Below are 23,166 nucleotides of genomic sequence, written 5' to 3' on the forward strand. Positions count from 1 at the left end.
GTCCACTCACCAATGCTATGTGATATGATGACTGTCACGTTATTCAACAATTTGGGAATGCCAAAGCCCTACAGAAGATATCTCCGGTTTTTTGGGGGACATCCCCCCTTGTATGTCTATCATCATCTACCCATTAGATGAATCCACAAGGTACAGTTAGTGACATTTCCCTCGCTTAATAAATTTCTACTGATAAAAGTCAGAAATAGCCTCAATACATGCAATATAATTAATTTAAGGTGAAGGAATGAGACATTTCAGACATAATATTTTACATGGCATTATAAAGTGGCAAAAATATTTTATAGAGTATTTTATAGTTGTCTCTGGTCTACAGATTATGATGACCACCTAACTTATTAAAATTACATTTAGTATTTATGAAATATTTTTAAAACATTAAAAGTAAAAAAAAATGGCTATGACAACTTAAAGTTTTCCAACAGTACTTTAAAACCATAGTCTGAAGGAGGAAAACAGTAACTTACTATGTTGGGCAGAACTAATAATATTTCTTGAACCAAATGTGCAAAGTGGTAAAAGTAAAACATATTAAAATTAGAAAAAAATGCCCTGGCTGGTGTGACTCAGTGGATTGTGGGCCAGCCTGTGAACCAAAGGGTCGCTGGTTTGATTCCCAGTCAGGGCACATGCCTGAGTTGCAGGCCAGGTCCCCAGTAGGGGGCGCATGAGAAGCAACCACACATTGATGTTCCACTCCCTGTCTCCTTCCTTTACCCTCTCTCTAAAAATAAATAAATAAACTCTTTAAGAAAAGAAAATTAGAAAAAACAAAAACAAAACTGGGAATAAGACTCTAATTATAATCATAGAAAAATCTACTGAAAAAAGTAATCAAATCATATGAGACATGACTGTTAGAAATATCAAGTTTTACGGTGTATAACTTACTGTTTTGATTCACTGTGACAAACTTCCAAGGTTGGATCATTATAAATAAAAGCAGCTTCTAAGTCATTGATCCTTACTCGGTATATTCTACACTGTTTGCTGTTCAACTTGATTCTATTCAAGTTTGCAACTGTGGGAAATATAGTCAGTTCCACAAATCCCTGTAAAGAAAAGAATAGTAACTTCATTATAATCTGGATTGGTATGTTTTAGAACATATTTCTTTGATTTCTACTACTACTACTATTGCTACATATAGCACACTCCAGAGACAAAATCCCAAATAACTACTACATATATACAAGTGCTCTCCAAGTTACCTGCATTTCAAACATGATAGTCCTAGTGACTAAGTGGGTGTGAATTATGTATGATCCATCATCCTGGTGGTTCACATTCACTATCAGTGAAAATGAGACCACCTGCTAGGGGAAAAGGAAAAGGACTCACTACTCTCAAATATATTAATGTCCAGCCAGACTGGAACCTAAACAAGGAGGAAGGGGGAAAAAATGACAGGGCAAAAAAGAAAATCAAAAGCAGGCCAGTGAATGAAAAAACATGCCCCCTGCCCCCAAACAGGTAAGAAAACTATACCAATGAAGCTAACCAGTACGCATCTCTGCTCACGGAAGGTAAACCAGGACATGTGAAGAGACAAGAGCTCCAATAAATACTCAGACAAGTAGGGAGAATCTACTGCTGCCACTTAGAGGAGCAGATACTTCGAAATGCTGGATGACTTCCAACCAAGCAGACACAGAGGCCACATATACACACACACACATAATTCTACCACGCTAGCTGTGTGGTGAGCAACCTGAAAAATGTACCTAAGACATAAAAGGCAACTAAATACACTGACTGGCCACCGCCCTCTTGTGTTGAATCAAATGGGAAAGACAGATCAATGAAACATGGTACATCCGTCCAGGAAGTTAAAATCCTGAGCTGAACACTGACGTTCTCAAACACAACTATGGGAGGGCATGAAACAGTAACATTTCAAGGGCTACAAAGTGAACAGAAAAATTTCAGAAGCTGTAACAGGAATATCTAAGATGAAAGGCAGGCAATAAACATAGAAGACTAGATTATAACAATTATAATGGCTACTGTTGAATGAGCACTATTAAATGCCAGATATTATACTATTTTCATATGACAATTTTAAAAGATAAGTACTGTTATACTTTTTATAGCTAAATTAACACAGTTAAGAAATGATATCATTAATAAGTAGAAAACTGAGATTCAAATCCCCTTCTAAATAATCCCAAGTGATTTTGACCCACTATGCCATAATGTCTCAGTATAAAGCTTTTTTTTAAATACACGAATTTTTAGATACCATTCAACCCAACTGTTCAAAAGCCTAGCAATTCCATTGCTTTTTCCCTCAATTCCTAAATAACAGGAGAACCATGCATCCTTCAATTACACCATCTGGACAGATCTATGTGGAAGCAAATGAGAACAGAAGAGACCAAATGCAAAAATGCTGTTGATGAAGTCTCTGTGTTTAAAGGTATAAACTGTGAGCACTTTTAGGGAGGAAGACTCACATTCCCTTAATTAGCATATCAGCAATACAATGACCATCTACACAAATGAGCTTGGACCAGCTGAAAGACAGCAAACAGAGCCAAGATAATGTCAAAAGTAAACCAGAAAAGACTATAGAAAGTGCTGTCAACAGTTAGCTGCATGGGTGGGCCATAAGAAGAGGATAGGCTTTCTAGACGAAAGTTAACAGTAATAAAACTGCAAATGGAATGTATTTCACGAAGAAGGTGCGGAAAGCCCTATCTCATATCATCAGGTCTCTGACACCACCCAGAGCCCTAACCTATGCTGGCCTGCCTGGGTTCAGACCCACGGACTGGCCTCCAATCCATTATCCTTAGCAACTGGTGTAACTGCAACCGCACCCGCCCCCACCCCAGATCCTCTTACATCTCACTCACTCTCATCATCCCTCACTCTCACCTAACATCTCACTCTTGCTCCTTGCTCTCTCTCCACTTGCCAGCTGACCATCCTCCCAGAGCCCCTATCCTGCTTTAGGCAACCTCCCCTCCTGCCATTCAACCTTTTCAGAAACTCCTTTTCTACCTTCTAGCCTTAGATAAAGCATCTCTTAAATCCCCCTCGACAAGAAGCTACTTCCTTTCACTCACTATAAATGAGTAAAGGGAAAAACAGGAAACCCTCTAGTTTCCACTGCTACTCCTAGACCACTTACAGATTTTATGCAGCATGTAGTAAAGGAGCAAGGGTAGTATAATGACACTATTAAAAGTGCATGTTCTGAAGACAGACTGCCTGCATTCAAAGAATCATATGCAAGGAATACTGAAAGAGAAATTCCTTAAATAAGGGAACTGGACTTAATGAATCTCTAAGGATCCTTAAAATCTAAGAATCCATGACTGTTATGGAAAGATTACATCTTTAAAATCTATACCACTCATCCTAAGTAAATAAGTGGGACAGTTCATGCTATAACTCGAAGAAAACCAGGTTTCACTCAGATTTTGGTCTACTTAATATAGGTCCCCTTGAGAGAGTAAATTAAGTCCTTGGGTCGTCAAGGACTTTCCTGGAATGATAACATACCTGCAATCTATTCACCTGAATGGGAGAGGGGGATGTCACTAGATTTCGAACACCTCTAAAATGCCATTAACCAGCAATGCCACATAAACCAGGTCAGCCAAGAATCAGAAAACAAAGCTGGCCTCTTAGCAGCCAAGCTAAGCCAGTGTGTATTCTAACCTTAATCTTTTCACAGAAGAAATCCATGTGGGCTTATTCTTCTTTTAAAAAAATTCTAAAATATCTGATAACTCGGGCTTTCACATTCCACAATAGATTAAAAGGAATAAAATGTTAATCAGAAGATAGGGGAAAAATAAAAAGAACTGAGCAGGCAGCCAGTATACTGCAAGGTCATGGACCGTGGAGTCACACAGATCTGAATGCTAATTCTCAGCTATTCTTGAAACAATTACCTGGAAGGGAAAGTTTCTAAGTATTGTAAAGGGTGGATTTGTTACCGCTTATGATTGTCGACAATATACTTACCACAACCGATTTTCTCTGGAAGTTTATGTTGTTGATGCAGACGACCTGATGGGTTGTATATAAAAAAAAATACAAAAATAAAATAAGTAAAGAAAGTACTTCTATTATTAAATGAAGCATAATTCTACCCAAGTACAAGCAAAGACTATGTTCTAAGCAACTCAAAAAATCACACTTTATCTTTCACCTACAAATGTGGGTAACTTGCTCATTTTAAATTTAGCAACAGCCACGAAAGTAAGTGTCTTTGGATAAATAGTTTAACACTTTAAGAAAAAGTTCTATCAACCTACAAGGGGCATTAAATCTGCTGAATGACACTCATGCAAAGCATTTTCTCCCTAAAAATACTATTTCTATCACAGTGAGCGGGTTCTCATTACCCACTAGGTTTCCCAGGCCCACCAAGTCAGTTTCAAGCAATCACAAAATAAACTAACGAAAACAAAACCTAGAAGAGAAAAGGAAGATATACGAAATACTTATAATTTATATGGCCTTGGACTTTCAAAGCCCTTGTCTCCTTTCTTCCTGTTCATTCTGGCGGGCTCTAACCCTGTCGGCGGCATGAAGCGGCTCTGCAGCTTGCCCCAGGGCTGCGGGGCATTACCAGGCTGCGGCACCTCGCACTCCCCTGCTCCCTACAGTCAGGCTACGCGGCCGGGGCTCCCTCGGCGCCCACGTTCGGCCCCACCAGGTCCGCCGCTTCCAACTCGCTCCCCGCGATCACGTCGCCGGAGCTCCCCAAGCTCCGATCACGGAGAAGCCTCTTTCGGCCACTACTTATATCCACAACCAGCAGACTAATCCCCTGTCACCTGACCTTTACGTCAGCGGAAGTGGGGCGGGGACAAGGGCCGGAAGTTTGTAAGTGGGCGGGGCTTGAGCGAGACCGTAGGGGTTTCACATTTGCCCTTGGGTGTACTGGATAAGGGCTGCTTAAGGTTAGGAAAGCGAATTCAAGTATTTATTGGGTAAGTTGAGAAGAGCAGGAAGGAAAGAAGGAAATGTTTACACTTTAGAGAGATAAAAGTCTAGCGCGTTGGGGCAGGGTTTGCGCCGAGCCAGGGACTGGGGGCTAGTAACTGGGAGCTCTGAGACCAGAGGGTGTTGTGTGGACAGAAACATCAGCTCACTGGGCCCCTAGAGATTTAAGTCGTAAAATATGTAATTAGATCCCAGGTATCTGACTCAAACTGCAGCGTTCACTAGCCACTGCCAACTCACTATTTATTTTTAAAAACAAATGATCCCTATAAATAGAGAAAAATTTATTGAAAGACAGGAAATGTAATTTTGAAGCCATAGTATCTGCGTTTCGTGTGTTTGAGAATAAAAACGTTGTAAATTTCAATAGCAGTTAAGTCTTGGTTGATTGTGGACTGCCCACTAACGTTATTTTTAACCTTGGACCAGATCACTTTGGCCTGCCACCTCCCCATGACATTTTCTTTAGCTAAGTTAAAATTAATTTGAACTAGATATTGTAGTTTTCTAGCGAGTATTACCTGCCTCAGTGTCTCCATGATAGGATTATGGGATTATAGGATTATGCAATGGAGCAAATCCATTTAATCCCACCCTAGCCGAGCAAATAGAGGAACAATTACCAAGATAATTTCATCAATGAAAATGACCACTGCAGATAACTGATAGCACGTAGTGACTTCTTGTTTTGGTGGAAGGATGAAAATGGAGGAGAACCCACTTGCTTGAGAAATGGCAGTTAAGTACATAAACAATCATCTTGGCTGTTTAGTTCTCTGAAAACTTAAATTTATTAATGATCAGAATGTCAAGTCCTAATTAAAATGCAATGTTAAATATTTAAAAAGCAAAAATTTTCAATAAATAAAAGCAAATAGAGATACACTAAACATGAGAAATACCTTTGTTTTTATCCTTGTTTACATTGTATACCTAATAAAACATAACTTGAAAGACAGAAATATCCTAATTACATTTAAGGAAAAAGAACAGCAGTAGTTTCAAAATGCTTAAGATGAACAGAAAAATGGCTCAAAGCATGAGGTTTTTAAATGTCTGGAATACAAATGTATAAAAGAATCTTTTTTTTTAAACTAGCAACTTTAGTCCCAAAGAAAAGATTGTCATTCTTTTAAGAAATGGGTCTTCTTGAGTTATAAACTTTAACACCATTTTGCATCGAAGATCTAGAATATTTAGTGAGTAATGCACCTATGGTTTGCTTCTCTCCACATAAATCTCTGTGGGAACAAGAAAAAAAATAAATGAATAGCATGAATATTTTAGGGACCATAATATTCACAGTACTATTTGTTTATATCTCTGTTCCCTAAATCTCAACTTCCCAATAAGCCTAAGGGTATGTGTTTGTAGGAGAGACAGCATAGGGAGCAGTTACTAAGCCTTAATTGACTAGGTACATTAAATGCATTATCTTCAAACTTCACAAGAAAAGTATGAGTAACATATTTTACTCCATATTAGATGTGAGGAAACAGGCTCATGTAGTAAAGGACAGAGCCACATTTTGCAGTCAGTTCTATGACTTCAAAGTCCACGTTGTTTCTTTGTTTTCTTCCGTTTTATCACACAACATTCGAATCAGAAGTACATGCAAAGTGATACAGCAGGACCTACACTTGGAGAACCTGGGTACTAGGCTACCCGTTTGTGCTGGTCATGGTTACCTGCCCTCCTTGAACTTTAGCTTCCTCTTCTGTGCCCACAAAGGGAGACGACTGTGACTGGGACACAGTGAGGGAAGAACGGGAGGACAGGAGAGGAGAGCAGGGTTAGATCATGCAGGGCCTCCAAGAACATGGAAAGGAGTTGCAGTTTAACTCTAGGCATAATGGGAAGCCACTAGGAGATCTGTAATTAATGGAAAAGCATCATCCATCTAAGTTTTAAATAATGGAAGTGGTGATGATTATGGAAGCCAGGTGGTGAGTTTATGAGGGTTCATTATATCATATTGTCACTTCTGAGTATTTAAAATTTTCCAAAAGAAAAAGTTTTAAAAGAAGGAGAGGGTAAGGGGGCAAAATAGAAGTAGGGACACCAATTGAGAGTCAGGTACAAGATGTTCCACCAAGATTCATTCCTAGTTTAAACCAAGGGGTGAGAGAAGAAAAACACAAAGGTGAGTCCTAGCCTTTTTGCTCGAGTAACTGGATTAACGGTACTGCCGTTAACTGAGATGGGGAAGATGGGTTTTGGACAAGGCAGTATCAGCGGTTCTGCTATGAGCATGTCAGGTCTGAAATTCCTATTAGATATTCAAGTGGAAATGTTAGTTAGGCAGCTTGATATAAGAATCTGGAGCCCAAGGAAAAGGTCAAATATGAAGATAAAATTAAGACAATGCTAGCCCTGGCTGGTGAGGCTCAGTGGATTGAGCACCGACCCACGGACTGAAAGGTTGCCAGTTCAATTCCCAGTCAAGGCAGATGCCTAAGATGTGAGCCAGGTCCCCAGTTAGGGGTGTGCAAGAGGCAACTGATTCACATTTCTCATATTGATGTTTTTCTCCCTCTCTCTGTCTTCCCTTTCCACTCTGTCTAAAAATAAATTTAAAAAAATATTTTTAAAAAAACTAAATGTAAATCCAGGCCTTGTAAGGGAATCAAGGGTAAAATCTAAACAGAAGAGAAGATGGCCAAGAGCAGTGTCCCAGTGCACTGTGTAATTTAAAGATTCAGAAGAGCAGGGAGACGTCAGCAAAAGAGAGACAAGTAGTAGCTGCCTTGGGGCGAGGGAGAAAACTGGTATATTTCAAGAAGGAAGTGGCCCAGTGTATCAAATAGTGCTGAGGCTGAGTAAACATCTACAGAATATCCCATGTTGATGGGAATAATCTAGTAGATAGGGAGACACTGATAACAAAGGGGGAAGGAATGACTAGAGGATTCTAAGCCTTTACAAGCCCAGAAGGATCCAATGCAGGAGGGCTGACCTTAGGGACAGTTCATGCATTACACATAAGGGACTGCAAAGGAAGTGGCTGCAGATGCGAGTAGGCCAGCTGATTTGGAGTGGGAAAGAAAAGTTCTTGTCCTCTCTTGTCTGCTTCTATTTCCTCAGAAAGCAAGGTCACAAGCTGAGGGTGAAGAGGAAACAGAGGGTACTGATGATAACAAAAGAGAAAAGATGTTCAGTGAGCTCCAAGGACAGAGAAGTTCCATGAAGAAACAGCGCCTTGCAGGGGCCGTGCAAAGTGCCTAGAGAGCCTGGCGAGCCCCATCATGTATTTTTTCCCAGGAAATTTTAGCTGTCCAGGGGTAGGCACAGAGCAAGCAGAAAGCTGGGTTTAATCGTGGTCGATTTTTGCCTGGGAGGTAAGAGAAGACAGAGAGAGGGCGCCAAAGGAGCAGGGCGTCTACAGTAATAGCTGAAAAGATTAACCAGGGAATCTGATCTGGGTTGAAAGAGAGAGGACCTGGGAGGAGAAACACAGCGAAGAGACGGCAGGGTTCGTGGACTTGAGGTCCGGGAAGCAGTGGCTTCTGGGCTGACTTGTTCTTCTGCAGTCTGGCTTCTGTAAGATGTTACAGCAAGGCAGCAGGCAAGGTAAGAGGTGGCCGTCAGAAAGTGGTGCTTGCCTTAGAGTCATGCTGGGGTGTACAGTCTGACTGTCCCTCTAAGAGCTGCAGTTTTGCAGGGAGGAGGGCAGGAGTGGTTTCGGAAGAAGCACCGTATTTTGCCGTGCATAATGCGATCCCATGTAAAATGTGTGCTCACATTTTTGTACACATTATACACGAGATTATTATGCCCATTATTATACACATGGTATGTAATCATTATACCCATGTATAATGCGCATCCTCATTTCTCCCTCAAAAATTTGGGCAAAAAAGTGTGCATTATACATGGCAAAATACGGCAGTAAGGAAGAAAGAGGACACATGCCCCGCCTTCAGGGCCAGTGCTCGTGGAGGATAACAGAGAAGGCAGCCTCCGCTTGAGAAAGTTTCAGAGGAAGCGGTGTCCTTGGGAAATACTCAAAAAATTGTGTCCTGATAATAACTCCCAACCCTCTGCCACTCTGTATAAAAAGGACAGCCCTCAAAATTCATACTTAATACATTACTTACTGAATATATGGAGCGATATCTTCTCCTGTCCACTTCTCCCGTAGAGAGAACAGACTATTAAAACGTTCCTGCGTATCTTCAGGTAAATCGTCTACTTTTAGCAAAAATATGATTTCTGGTCTTGACTGCCTATCCACCAAGGCCAAACCCTATTAAGAAACGGGAAGAAAAAGAGCAGTGAAAGTCATCGTCTAGTGTTCAGATACAACTTGTTCTTTTACCTCTAGGTGCAGCGTAGCCCAAGGCATGTAAGATGTCAGCTGCATGAAACATACACAGACTACCTGGAGACCTTCCTAAAGAGCTTCTTTAAACTTGGCTTCTCCTTTTTCCTCTGCAATCTGCCTTCTACCACACACTGTCTGAAGACAGCTCTAGTTCAAGGTCACCAGTGACCTGTCATTGCCAGTTCTACTGGGCTCTTTCTTAGATTCATCGAGGTAGCACTGTTTTCTTTGTTCATGTTTACTACTCCTTCCTCTTTGAATCTCTCTCTCTGGCATCACCATCTCACTATTTGCCTCCCAACTTGATGCCACAGTTCCCTGGGCCTCTATCCCAACCCCTCTACTTGCCTCGCTGTCACAGTCCTGGGTCACCGCGACTAAACCTGTGAGTTCAGTGACCATTTACTTGCCAATGGCTGAAACATTAGCACACGCAACTCAAATGTCTCTTACACTGAGCACCCGATCTCTATATCCAAACCTATCCATATGAGTATATGAACTCATAGCATTTGTCACCTAAAGCTGTTCTATTCTCACTATCCCAGGAAGCCAGGAACCAAAGGCATCATCACAGATTCCATTATTCAAACCCCACACCTAAGTCGTCATTAAATCCTACAGGTGTTAAGGCCTCATCATTTCTCTGTCCGTTCTCTGTCACCTATTTCTTTGGCCACTACTGTCTCAGGTGTACTAAGTGTTGAGAGCCTGGAGTTCTCCTTTTTACCGTCTAGCCAAACTTCCTTCCTTCTGTCCACCCACCCACCCAGCCGTCCTCATTACTGTCGCAGCGTTCTTTCCAAAGGCAAAACTCATTGGGCTGCTCTTCTAACACACACACTGGGTGGGCCCAGGGAGCTTTCCAAATAGGGTTTAGGGCTTTGATGGCACCTCCTGTGATGTTTTCCCCTCCACATCCAGCACGGTGCCTAGACTTACAAGGGGCACTGAACATGCTGAGCAAGTCCTTTCTCTTATTTAACAAAGTCTCACTGAGCACACACTACATGCCAAGCAGTATACTATATATTTGCAAGCAACAGTGAACAAAATCCTATCAAAGTGGAGTTGGGCAACCACGTAATTAAACACTTTTCCAAAGCTAAGCGATCTGTCCCATGAAGGAAAAGTACCGCGTGCTATGGAAGAGTAAGACAGAGGCATTTTTTCAGAGTGAAGAAAGGCCTCCTTGATGAAGTCGCTCAAAGGTGAGTAGGTGGTGGCAGGTGAAATTAGGGAGAAGATCATTCTGGAACAAAAGGCCTCAGGTGAAGAAGGTCCTAAGATAGGAGAGAGCTTGATCATCTTGAAAACCTGAAAGAACGCTGGGTGTGCGGGAAGTGGGTGAGAAAGTAGCAGGAGATGAAGGTACAGGGGAGATTATGAAGGGACTTGTGAGCCGAGACAGGAATTCTGGATTTTAGATCTTAAATGCAACGGGCAACCATTAAAGTGATTTAAGTAAGAGTCATCTAATCTGATTAGCATTTTTAAAAAGTTGCTCTAGTAGCGCCACAGAGAACGGGATCAGAAGTAGGCAAAACTGAAAGCGTGGAAGGCCTGCTTGGGGATGTTGTTATTATTTATAGCCAGACAAACACGGTCGTTTGAGCTGAGATGGTGCTGGTGGAAACGGAGAAAAACAGATGGAGTGGAAATCAGGATTAACTATAAATGGGCCTGAGGGATTTCATCGGGGTGAAAAAAATGTTCTAAAACTAGATTGTGGTAACAGCTGTGTAACTCACTAAATTTACTAAAAACCCCTTTAAAAAGGGTAAGTTTTGTGATATGTTAATTATACTTCAATGAAGTGTTGGGTTTGCTTTTTTTCCCCCCAGGGATTTTGTGATGGATTGAGTGTATGGTGCCCTTCTAATGGGTGACTAAGAAAGTAAATTGGGCCCTGGCTGGCGTAGCTCAGTGGATTGAGCTCGGGCTGCAAACCAAAGCATCGCAGGTTCGATTCCCAGTCAGGGCACATTCCTGGGTTGCAGGCCACGGCCCCCAGCAACTGCACATTGATGTTTCTCTCTCTCTCTCTCTTTCTCCTTCCCTTCCCTCTCTAAAAATAAATAAATAAAATCTTAAAAAAAAAAAAGAAAGTAAATTGGCTCCAAGTTCAGTTCCAATGCAAGTCTCGTTTCACCTCGTAATTACTGCTGACCTGGCGAGTCGCAGTAGCAGCTCCCTCACCTGCAGCTGGTCCAGCCTCGCGACCATTCCTTCAGGGACACTCTGCTGCCACACTTCTTGAAACTCGGCGAGGTTGAATTTCACTGCATTCTGAAGTAGCATTTGTGCTGTTGCTCTACAGATTTTGTCAGCGCTCAATTCGAAATAAATTTCACCTTGGGAAAATAAGTAAGTAAATAATAAACTTCATCCAACGAAAAGGCACAGGTACTTTCAGATTGTCTTCACAATTAAGTATACCCCTAATGTCTCTCTGTGCTCCGTGAAACTCACGGAAGGAACGATACACAACTCACCTCCCACACACCCACGGTGTCCTTGTGATTAACAGGAACACACCTCAGAATGACACATCAATTTTAACGTATAATAGCTTATACCCATTAAAGTACTTCCCAAATCTTACCTTCCTCTGTGTATCTTCTTCCATAACAGTTAAGACAGTGTTCAATCATGTCTCTGAAAAAAGTAAAGCACTCATTTAAAACATTATCACATTTTTTATATATTATATTTGAAATACCATTGCTAACTAAGATATAAATTTGTGATTTGAAATAAATGTAAGTGATTTTAGTTGCCCAGTAAAACTTTACATTAGGAACTTATACTGAGAAACTGCTATGTGCCAGACCCCATGCTAAGTAATTTTACATGAGGCATGTGAGTACACATCTATCATAAAATGGTTAAACGTAATTATCTCTTCACATTTTCAATGCAAAAATAACATAATGCACATTTGTTCACCTCAGTGACGAAAATTCCCAAGTCCTTCTTGGCTGTATATTTTTTAACTGTCTGTAAAATATCGAAACACAAGTAGCCTACGCCCTGGTTTAGTTTCACCCTAGAAGATACTTTTCTTCCCCTTCGGGAAGTTGTAGGGACAGAGGTTAAAACACGTACTCTGGCTCTAACGGCCCAAGTTCCTGAAGGCACACATTCAAAGGGACTTTAGTAAAAGACCAAGATTCAGAATCCACAAGCTGGGTTATATGATTCAGAAGTTTCATCTCATAATCGAATTCAAGAATCCTCCAGTAACCTACAAATTGGAAAAGTTAGAGTTATCAAAGAACAGATTAAGCAAATTAATTGGCTAATAAACTGATAAAACAGCAGCATGCTCTTGGCCCCTGCACAAAGAGATGCTCTGCTTTCAAAAACGAAGAAGTCTTCACTTTCTTAATAAACAATGCGTCTTTTAATGCTATCTCCCAGCCATAACACATTGTGTCTTAAAGGAGAGCAGATATTTTGGTGTTTTTTTTAAGGTTTTATTTATTTACTTTTAGAGGGGAAGGGAGAGCCCTGGCTGGCGTAGCTCAGTGGATTGAGCACAGGCTGCGAACCAAAGTGTCACAGATTCGATTCCCAGCCAGGGCACATGCCTGGGTTGCAGGACATGACCCCCAGCAACTGCACATTGATGTTTCTCTCTCTATCTCCCTCCCTTCCCTCTCTAAAAATAAATAAATAAAATCTAAAAAAAAAAAAAGAGGGGAAGGGAGGGAAGGAGAAAAAGAGGAAGAGAAACATCAATGTGCTAGAGAAACATCAACCCGTTGCTTCTTGCACGCCCCCAACTGGGGACCTGGCCCGTAATCCAGGCTTGTGCCCTGACCAGGAATCGAACCTCTTGGTTCCCAGGCCAGCACCCAATCCACTGAGCTACCGTAGCCAGGCCAGTGTTTAATGAGTACTTTATCTATGACTAAGACTGATTTTTTTCAAGTGCTTTTAATACTCAATTATCTCACAATAATCTTGTTGTTCTAAATGGAAACTTCTAGCTGGCACAGTCATTTCATTAGAATGTCATACAAATGAAGTCAAGGTCATGGGCTTCAATACCTCACACCGTTACGTCCGCTGTGGGGCACTGCCATGGTTATCACTCTCATCTATGTGCCCTCCCAAAGGAGTAAACAATATGCCATAGGGCAAAGATGTCCAAAAGCTTGTCTCTTTCTCCCTTACATGATGCGCAATCCTGTCATTATTAGTAACAATGGCAAGTAACGCTACCTCCAATCTCACAGGCATTTAGCACTTGTAATTGGGCCATTATTTCTTCCTCACTTGCCTGAATTTGATCAAGCAAATCTTCAGTTGTATACTGAAACAAGAAAAAAAAACATTTTAAAACCTTTGAACAATATCTTTTTTATCAGTTTTTTTTAAGATTTTTTTTCATTTATTTTTAGAGAGGGAAGGGAGGGAGAAAGAGAGAGAAAAAGAAACATCAATGTGCGGTTGCTGGGGGTCATGGCCTGCAACCCAGGCATGTGCCCTGACTAGGAATCGAAACTGCGATGCTTTGGTTTGCAGCCCGCGCTCAATCCACTGAGCTACGCCAGGCAGGGCTGAACAATATCTTTTAAGACTACTGAATTTGGGAGAACAAGTACACAGACTAGATTAAGGTGATATTTATGCACTAGCTCAGTTGCTTTTGTTAACATGTAATGATTACTAAACAAAATCTTTGGTATCTTAGAAGAAAGCATAGGGGGTTAGTCTTAGTGATGTTGGATTTATGATGTTTTCTTAGATATGACACCAAAACACAAGCAACAAACAAAAAAAAAAAACAACAGATAAATTGGACTTCAGCAAAATGAAAAACTTCACAACGTCATCAACACGAAAGGACGAACACTGCATGATTGCACTCACACGGATGGTCAGAGGAGCCTAACTCGCAGAAACAGAGGGTAGAACCCTGGGTGCCAGAGGCTGAGCGGCAGGGGAGGCTGGGGGTGTAGCGTTTAACGGGCAGAGAGTTTCAGCTCGGAAGATAAAGATTTCTGCAGTCGGATGGTGATGATGGTTTCAGACCAATGTGGATGCCCTTAACACCACAGAACTATCCGCATACGGTTAAAATGGTAAATGTTATGTCATGTACACTTATAATTCTTAAAAAATCAAGAGAGGCGTTCCTAAATAGAAATTCCCCAAAGATACATAGTCAACAAGCACATGAAAAAGTGGTCAACATCATCAGTCATTAGGGGAGTGCACCCTGAAACCACAGTTACACCACTTCCACCCCACCAGGGTGGGTATTAAAACGGCAGATACAAGTGCTGTCGCAGATATGGAGAAACTGGAACCCTCACACAATGGGAATGCCACACGGTGCAGCCACTTTGGAAACCAGTCTGGCAGCTCCTCGAGAGACTATGCAGAATGAACACACAACCCATCCATCCCGCCCTCAGGTGCACACCCAGGAGAAATGACAACACAGGTGCAACAGAGAGAAACTTGTGCATGAACGCTCACAGCAGTGTTATTCACAACAAGTAAAAAGTAGAAACTACCCAAATGCCCACCCACTGCTGAATGGATGAATAAAATGTGGTACATCCATAAAACAGGGTAATATTCAGCAATAAAAAGGAATAAACTACTAATACATGCTACAGCATGCATGAAACCTGAAAACACCATGCTAAGTCAAAGAAGAAGGAAGTCGGAGAAGGCCACATGTGATGTGATTCTATTTATATGAAACGTCCAGAAGAGGCAGATCAACAAAGATAGAAAGTAGGCTGGTGGCTGCCTGGGGCTGAGGCGGAAGAGGGAAACTGGGAAAAGAAGGATTGGAGGGTAATAGCTAAGGGTACAGGGTTTCTTTTGGGAGTGATGAACATGTTCTGAACTTCACCCAGGTGCTGACCGCACACCACTGCAAATGTGCTAAAACCACTGAATCATATCTACGCTTTAAAATGAGTGAATTGTTGGGTATATAAATTATATTTTAATAAAGCTGTATCCTCCCCCCAGAAGTCAGTCACTCAGTCAATGGAGGAAAAGAGAACTTCTTATATAAATACGGTCCTCGGAACACCAGTGCGGTTCTGTAATTTTGAACTACATGAAACATTAAAAAAATCTTCTTAATTGGTTTATATCTTACCATACTGCCAAGAATTAGTCAATTCTGACATTAGAATAAGAATACTTTCCATAATTTATGTATGTACTACATAAATTCCAATACCTATCACATCTTTTTTAAAGAACCCCTAATTGTAACTTTTAATTAAATAAAAATTAATTTAACCTGTGAAAACCATTTTGGCATCGTTAGGAACATGAGCTTTCAGCTACATAAACTGCAGAATTTGCTTTAAAATACACCAAAAAAAAAAAAAGGAAAACAAGGTAGAAGAAGCAGGGGATAGAAGAAAACAAGATTGAGAAAATAATGATAAATGTCCCACCAAGTAATAAATACATGGCAGTCTCTCTGCTTTTGGATGTCTGAAATTTTCACACAACACACTTTAAAAAGCAAAAATGTCACCAGTAAGTGCCTCTAATTACATTCCTATTTTTAAATACCAAGTAAAACAATGAAAATAACAGTCTTACTTTTGAGCAGCTGGAATCCTTTTCTTTTTGACTGTCAGGTCCTTCATACGTGTTTTCCATCAAGAGTCTCTTCAGCTTCTTTAATCTAGGCCTACATCTTCTGAGCTCCCAATAGTTATTAGAAAAACCAAAGATCTAGAAAGTAGAAAGAGTATAACCTTTTAGAGGCCACTCTAAAAGAAAAATCTCAGGCAAAATTCCCGCCCACCCAGCTGCCCCCAACAAGAGACAAGCAAAGGGACACTGCCATCCCACCTTCTGTGCAGAAGGCAGCCACCCAGCCGCCACACAGGCGGATGGGCATCTTCGGGAATCTTTCCGAACCCCAGGTAGGAGGGCAATGCCAACATAGTGAGAGCCAGTTACTCAGCTCTGTATCTCAAGGGTACTTTGGAAACTAGAGTATGGCCAGAATGGTGACAATTTTACAAACCAGATAGAAACAACTGAAAATGAATATTTTTAGGCTGAACCATGGAAAATAAAGAAGAGACATTACCACGGTCTTCAAGTAACAAAGGAATGTTCAAGGGAAGCAGGGGAGCCCCTGTTCTGTGTTACTCATGATGTCAAAGTTAGACGGAAGTTAAGGAAGAGAGACTTGTACTCAATGCAAGAACTTTGTGTCATTTAGAATGGCAGCTAGTTCCTTACTGGACTGGTGAAAGCAGCGGGAGTCCTACCAGCTGATAGGGGTCAAATGATGGATAAATATCTGTTATCCCTTTCTTTTGCTTTCTTTTTTTTAATTCTACGGGTTTTTTAAAAGATTTTATTTATTTATTTACTTTTAGAGAGAGGAGAAGGAGAAGAGAAAGAGAGGGAGAAAAACATCCATGGGCAAGAGAAACATGAATTGGCTGCCTCTTGCACACCCCCAGTGGGGGACCTGACCTGCAACCCAGGCATGTGCCTTGACCAGGAGTCAAACCAGCAACTTTTCCCTTCCCAGGCCAGTGCTCAATCCACTGAGCCACAGCAGCCAGGGTATCTGTTTCCCCTCTTTGTATCTCCAGCACTTTCCCAGTGTCTAGCACTTAGTAGGTGCCCAATAAGTGTTTCACATGAAAGGAGAAAATGCTGAAAGTGGATTGTCTTGGGTGCCTTCCAATTCTAAAATGGAAAATCAAGGGGTGCTTTTGCCCTCAAACTAGTACAAAGCATGATTGACAAGACAAGGCCCATAGCCTGAGGTTTGCTGCTGAATTTAAGACCTTCAAAAGAGGAGCTTAATGGCCCTGGCTGGTGTGGCTCAGTGGATTGAGTGCCCGACTGCAAACCAAAGGGCTGCTAGTTGGATTCTCAGTCAGGGTACATGCCTGCGTTGCCGGCCAGGTCCCCAGTATGGGGCATGTGAGAGGCAACCACGCATTGACATTTCTCTCCCTCTCTTTCTCCTCCCCTTCTCTTCTCTCTAAAAATAAATAAAACCTTTAAAAAAAAGGAAAATAACATCTTTTACAAAAGGATAAACTGGCAATATTTCTAATGAATCATAATGAAAGACATAACCCCACAAAAACCAAAATACAATACTTCGGAAGTATTTCTGTCCTAACAATAGCATATGAATCACTGAGCTTTCCCAGTATTTTCACTTATTTCTAGTCCCATTCTGTTGCTATGGAAGTAGTTGGCCTGAAGTCGTACTGATAGAATTAAGGGTTGTACTTTAATTGTTACATGTGTAACAATCTAGCCAGGATGGGGACTTCTGTTTGGTATCTGCCATCAGAATAGTCTCCAAAATAACTAAGCAGTTGTCTTACATGGCTATGGATAGTAAAGAGCTAATCCATCTTCAAAGGGGAGAAACACACTTCCCTCCAGAATTCAAATTTCTGCCCAGACTAGTGTGGCTCAGCTGGTTGAGTGTTGTCCTGCAAACCAAAAGGTCATGGGTTTGATTCCCAGTCAGGGCACATGCCTGAGTTGCAGGCCAGGTGCCTGGTTGGCGGTGCGCAAGAGGCAATGAAAATGTCTCTCTCACATGTTGACATTTCTCTCTCTCTCCCTCCATTCCCCTCTAAAAGTAAATAAAATGTTTTTAAAATTCAAATTTCTTTATTTTTCTACCATTGAAATATTACCTAATGCACTAGCTATGGTTTGAGGGAGTCTCCTTTCAAAATATATCCATAGCAAAACTTACCAAAAATAGGTAAACCTCTTAGCATGAATCATGTAAGAGCAAACTTTCTACATTACAGAAAATGGGCAACTTGTCTGGGACTTAAAAATTAAATCAGGAAAACAAAGACAACTTCACCAGACTACATAATAGTAATAATAATTACAATAATAGTAAAAATAATGCAGAGAAATTTCAAATTTCATCAGAGAACTTTTCAGATTTCCTATGATTATATACTGGATACCTCAAGTTTTTAATCAAAGGCAAGATGAGAATACGTGTTGTCATTCTTATACTTATGTAAATCAAGAGACGGAGAACAGCACCTCAGAGTGGAAAATGTTACAGTGGGTTTCTTCCTTCTTCAGCTGGTCTGGAGTTTTACATTCAGGGATTAAAAGCAACATATTGGAAGTGCCTGCGACCTTCAAGTCGTATGTCTTGTCCTTACTGCACAGCACCGCCTGCTCATCTCTGTCACCGCGAATCACCATGCTGCAGGAAAACGGGAAAGAAAGCGCATGACCCGCTGAACCGCTGAGCCGCGCCTATGGAGCCTATGGACGTCTTCATTATCAACCGTCCCCAAGTCCTCCAGGCTGACAGGAGTTAAAATGAAGCCTTGAGGCCCCGTCTGGCCCCTGATCGCACAACCCTCACGGCAGGATGGGCCCCGCAGAGCAAGAACTGCGCCGACTGAGAGCCGTGGCCTCACCAAGGAAAAACAACCCAGCACGGCGAGAAAGAGTCAGAGGCCAGCTGTCGCCATATGGCATCATTGTGCAAACTGCTGGGAAGAGCTCAAGACCTGAAGCATCCAGAATCTTTCGTTGGGATGCCACAATTTTCTAAAACATGCTAAAGCAGTACTTCTCAAACGTATGCATGGGCATCCCTTGGAATCCTGTTAAAAAGCAACTGGAGGAGGGCCAGGGTAAAAGGGAACTACATGGTAATGGAAAAAATACAATAAAAGAAATAAAAATGTAAAAAACGCAAATGCAAATGAGGATTCAGTAGGTCTGGGATGGGACCGAGAATTCTGCATTTCTAATGAGCTCCCAGCTGACCACTGAGCTGCTGGTCCTGGGTCCCACCTGGGGGGAGTGGCCCTTCTTGTTTTGTTCTGAGAACCCCTGACAATCAGATGGGCGCATCCTGTCCTGACCATCAGCTATGTCACCAAGAAATGGGGACCTTGTGAAAAGAAGGCTGCAATGCTGAATTAAAAATATGAAAAAGGTTCGATTCCCAGTCAGGGCACATGCCTGGGTTGCAGGCCATGGCCCCCAGCAACCACACATTGATGTTTCTCTGTCTCTTTCTCCCTCCCTTCCCTCTCTAAAAATAAATAAATAAAATGTTTAAAATATATATATGAAAAAGGTATATTTACAAACTGGTCTAAATAAAATCTCTGGCAAAGGGTCACAGGTGGAAAAAAGCAAGAAGCAAGAGGGAAAAGGATAAAAGTGAGGAGGACTAAAAAAAGACTAAGCCCTGGCTGCTATGGCTCAGTGGATTGAGTAACAAGCCTATGAACCAAAGGGTCACTGGTTCAATTCCCAGTCAGGGCACATGCCTGGGTTGCGGGCCAGGTGTCGGTGGGGGGCGGGGAGCATGCATGAGAGGCAACCACACACTGATGTTTCTCCCCCTCTCTTTCTCCCTCTCTTCCCCTCTCTCTTAAAATAAATAAAATCTTTAAAAGAGAGAAAGACTAAGACAAAGATGCTAGAAATGACAACAGAGTTTGGTTCTAGCAGTTTGCCTTGTCTGTAAAGCACTTAACCCTCCTGTACACAATTCACTTCTTTTAAACTCAGCCTTTGTTTAAGTGAAAAGAATAAAAGGTTTCTGTTAGCCTCCTGGTGCTAATCATGTTTAATACTCCCATGGACCTATTCTTCAACATTTATTTCTACGTTGCACTATCCCTGCTTTGAAATATTGTTTAGCGCCCCGACCAGTGTGGCTCAGTTGGTTAGGCATCATCCTGCAAAGTGAAAGGTGGTCAGTTCGATTCTTGGTCAGGGCACATTTTGGGTTGCGGGTTTGGTCCCTGGTTGCATACTAGAGGCAACTGATCAGTGTTTCTTTCCCTCTCTTTCTCCTTCCCTTCCCCATTCTGTAAAAACAAAGAAATAAATGAAATATTTTTAAAAATAGAAAAAAAATATGTTGTTTAGAACTACCCCCACGCATGTGCATACACAAATTTTAAAACCCACATTGCCAGGCCTTCTGGGGTTTGCCAACTAGGGTAACGATAACTGGGCAAAGAGGAGGTCCTCACACCTTAAGTCCTTTCTCAAATCCCTGCCAACTTAGATGGGATGAAAACCCATGAGTGAAGTTCTCCATCAGTTCCCTTGAAGATACTGAGTGCCCAGCATCTGAAGACTGGCCAGTTAACTATAGTACTGTCTAATGGGTGAAGCGTTAAAATTGAAAAGCAGCCTAAAGGGTTCAATTTAAAGGAACCTATAAGAGAAGAAACTACTTCATAAAATAAAATGCAGGTGTTGGAGGAACCTACAATGCAGAAGAGAATCAACCCATAAATTGTAATCCTAACTTCCAGGAGTTGGGACAGCATGATATTGAGAGATAAAGAGGACTTTTTTTAAACTAAAAAAAGAAAAAAAAACATAAAAAGGAGTAATTCCCTAGACTTCTCCTTTGATTGTTCGTTAACCTATGGTCTTGCAGCAAATGGATTGCTGACCTAGATTTAGAAACAGCTTCAGATCCTCACGGAGTGATTCCAAGCAAGGCAGTATTTTTGAGGGCCTTCTTCAATTACCAAGTCTGTAAAACGGCTTTAAACGTATTCCCTACAGTCCTACCTATTGTCTGAGTGTAGAAGGCAAGAAGAACTCTATAAATATTAGCTATTATCATTAGATTTCAAAGTAGAATTGGCCAAGGGTTCTGTATAGTCCCTGCTACCACTGTTAAGGTTTGCAAAACTTCACTCAAGTTCTGTCTCCTGAGCCGTTTCCGCTGACACAGTCCTCCGAAATCAGCGGGAGCTGTCCTATAGATGACACCATTCCAGCTGTCTGGACTGCCTGGCAGTGGCATGGGATCCCAGCGAAAAGGCAGCGAGCTGCAGAATGGGCCACCAGCCTGCTGTGAGGCATCCCCCGCCCCCCTCGCCTTGCCGCCGGCCCAGCAAATCAACTATGCACCTCCCACGCTCAGTTCTCAATCCCGCGTTTCCCTGCAAAGAAAATCATAAAGCGGCTGGCCCCAGGCTGGAGGCGCGGCGGGCCCCGGCTCACCTGCGCCCTGCCTCCAACTCCTGGCACAGCGCGGGATCCAGCTCCAGCAAGTAGAAGTCGCCGGCCGCGGCCGGGCTGGCCTCCGGGCTGAAACCGAGGCAGTGCACCGCCGGGAGCAACTCCGCTGGGTTCAGCTTGGCGACCTGCAGCGTCGCGTCCACCTCTTCGCGGGTCCTCCTCATCGCTGCGCGCGTTTGGGGGCGGTGAGGAGCCGCAGATTTAGAGCGGTAGGACTAAGCCCCCGGAGATGCTGCGACTCCGAAATTTACACGAAACGGGAGCGGGTTTCTAAAGCGCGCCAAGGCGGCAGGGGCGTGTTTCCGGGGCGGAGCGCGTCGCGCACGCGTCCCCGGGAAAGTCCAAAAGCGTCTCCGGCGTGATCTCAGAGCAGTCAGGTCTCCGCAGAGGGAGCCTAAGCTGTGGTAAAGAGATACCTTCTCTCCCGGGGCCGTCTTGGTGGAAGCTTCGGAAATAGAGCTGCGATCCCGCGGAGTTCCACGCGGAACCCTTGCTCACCCCTCCCGCTGTCCCCTTGGTTGCCTGCCAATACTCCTATTTCCTTGCCAGCAAAATAGTTTCATCTTCTGTCAGTAGCTGTCATTGTGATAGCATTTTGCACACATAACTTCATGGACCCTTGACCACAATCCTGTAAAGTGAGCGCTTGGTCACCCCGTTTTACAAACGAGGAAGCAAGCTCCTTGCCCGTGGTTGCTCAGCTAAGAGGTGGCAATGTCTGATTCCGCCCCAGGCTATGGCTCTAAATCCATCCTGCTGAGTTTGGTGCACACACTTTGGACCAGAAGCTACGCCCTGGTAGAACTGGATGGGGCATCTCACTTCTTGGGATCTGGGGACCATCATATCTGGGAGACAATGGCTTGGACTAGGCCCATCTGTCGGTTGAGCACCTGGTCCGCCCTGTAGCAAGCTGGGACTGGTGTCAAGAGGAGTAAAACCTCTCTGAGGGTGGTAAGGTCCTGCAGTCCCCTGAAAGAGACAGGCAAACTCCCCACTGTAAGACGTGTAAACTGCCCAATGTGCGTTCTGTAAGGCGTCTTCTAGACCAGATCTTACGGTGAGCTGAAGACAAAGTTTTAAGAGCAGAATTCATCATATATGCACATACAGAAATAACTTGTAACAGCATAATATGAACTCTCCCAGGGATGCTTGCAGGCCCGTTTGGGAGTCGTGCTGCCTCAGAGTTGAAGGAAGCTGAGAGGAACATTCCACTTAAAACTCGGTGGCCTCACACTAGTCTGTGTAAATCAGGCTTTGGTAGGAGTAAGAAAATGAGGTGGGTGGGTGACTGAGGGGTTGAATTCAAAGGAATGAGCAGGCATTTTCTCTGAACTCCGGGGTGAAACTGTATACAAACACGAAGTACAGCATCCACAGGGGCTGGGTGGTGCTTGAGTTGGTGGTGGAAAGGTTCTATACTGACTTCACTGCCTTTCTATTTTACTACAGTGGAATGCATAAAAAATATGGTGGAGCAAAATGCTGAATATGAAGGACTTTGCCTGATGAGAACTTACAATCAGGAAGGGAATCAAGCACTGTGGATGCTCTTTTAAATGGGGAACATGCCGTACAACTGGAAGCAGCTTAGTCTAAGGAAACGCTGGCGTTTCCATCAGACAGGCCGACTCTGTCCCACTAGCTTTGTGACCTAGAGCAGTTTGCTTAACTTCTCTCAGTCCAGCTTCCTTATCTGTAAAAAGGAGAAATACTGCCTATGCCAAAATGCATGTAAAAACAAAGGATGTTTAATAAATGGCAGCTTTTTGGAATTTGTTAATTAATCTCATTTATTAAATAATTTTATTAGTAGTTAATTC

At 42.5% G+C, this 23,166-nt stretch overlaps 2 protein-coding genes across 4 annotated transcripts in view; both read right to left on the minus strand.

The window, feature by feature from the left end:
• TAF2 (TATA-box binding protein associated factor 2) overlaps positions 1-4,814 on the minus strand; it is a 53,733-nt gene extending 48,919 nt beyond the window's left edge. For 2 of the 3 annotated variants that reach the window (XM_028533919.2, XM_036031378.1), the window contains exons 1-3: positions 4,486-4,814; positions 4,000-4,054; positions 913-1,073 (exon numbers count right to left, since the gene is read on the minus strand). In XM_028533919.2, the coding sequence (XP_028389720.1) occupies positions 913-1,073; positions 4,000-4,054; positions 4,486-4,568 (299 nt within the window). In that variant the 5' untranslated portion in view covers positions 4,569-4,814. The remainder of the gene's footprint in view (positions 1-912; positions 1,074-3,999; positions 4,055-4,485) is intronic. The other variant, XM_028533920.2, reaches the window with a different exon arrangement.
• A 1,058-nt stretch (positions 4,815-5,872) lies between these two features.
• Positions 5,873-21,635, minus strand: DSCC1 (DNA replication and sister chromatid cohesion 1). Its single transcript, XM_028533887.2, has 9 exons — positions 21,323-21,635; positions 18,362-18,530; positions 15,902-16,036; positions 13,541-13,631; positions 12,419-12,557; positions 11,916-11,968; positions 11,510-11,664; positions 9,084-9,232; positions 5,873-6,227 (listed from the first exon to the last, which is right to left on the minus strand). The coding sequence occupies exons 1-9, from the start codon at positions 21,502-21,504 to the stop codon at positions 6,119-6,121; spliced, it is 1,182 nt and encodes a 393-aa protein (XP_028389688.1). The 5' UTR covers positions 21,505-21,635; the 3' UTR covers positions 5,873-6,118.
• Between the last annotated feature and the right edge of the window lie 1,531 nt (positions 21,636-23,166).

This window comes from Phyllostomus discolor, chromosome 7 (assembly GCF_004126475.2).
Source record: "Phyllostomus discolor isolate MPI-MPIP mPhyDis1 chromosome 7, mPhyDis1.pri.v3, whole genome shotgun sequence".
Classification (NCBI taxonomy): domain Eukaryota; kingdom Metazoa; phylum Chordata; class Mammalia; order Chiroptera; family Phyllostomidae; genus Phyllostomus; species Phyllostomus discolor.

Excerpts from the sequence above, each read along its gene's own strand:
- DSCC1 (XM_028533887.2), bottom strand. The coding sequence starts at position 21,504 with ATGAGGAGGACCCGCGAAGAGGTGGACGCGACGCTGCAGGTCGCCAAG. Across the intron at positions 18,531-21,322 it reads GAGTTGGAGGCAGGGCGCAG|CATGGTGATTCGCGGTGACA; the intron begins GTGAGCCGGGGC and ends GTTTTCCTGCAG. Across the intron at positions 13,632-15,901 it reads AGGATTCCAGCTGCTCAAAA|TATACAACTGAAGATTTGCT; the intron begins GTAAGACTGTTA and ends TTCTTGTTTCAG.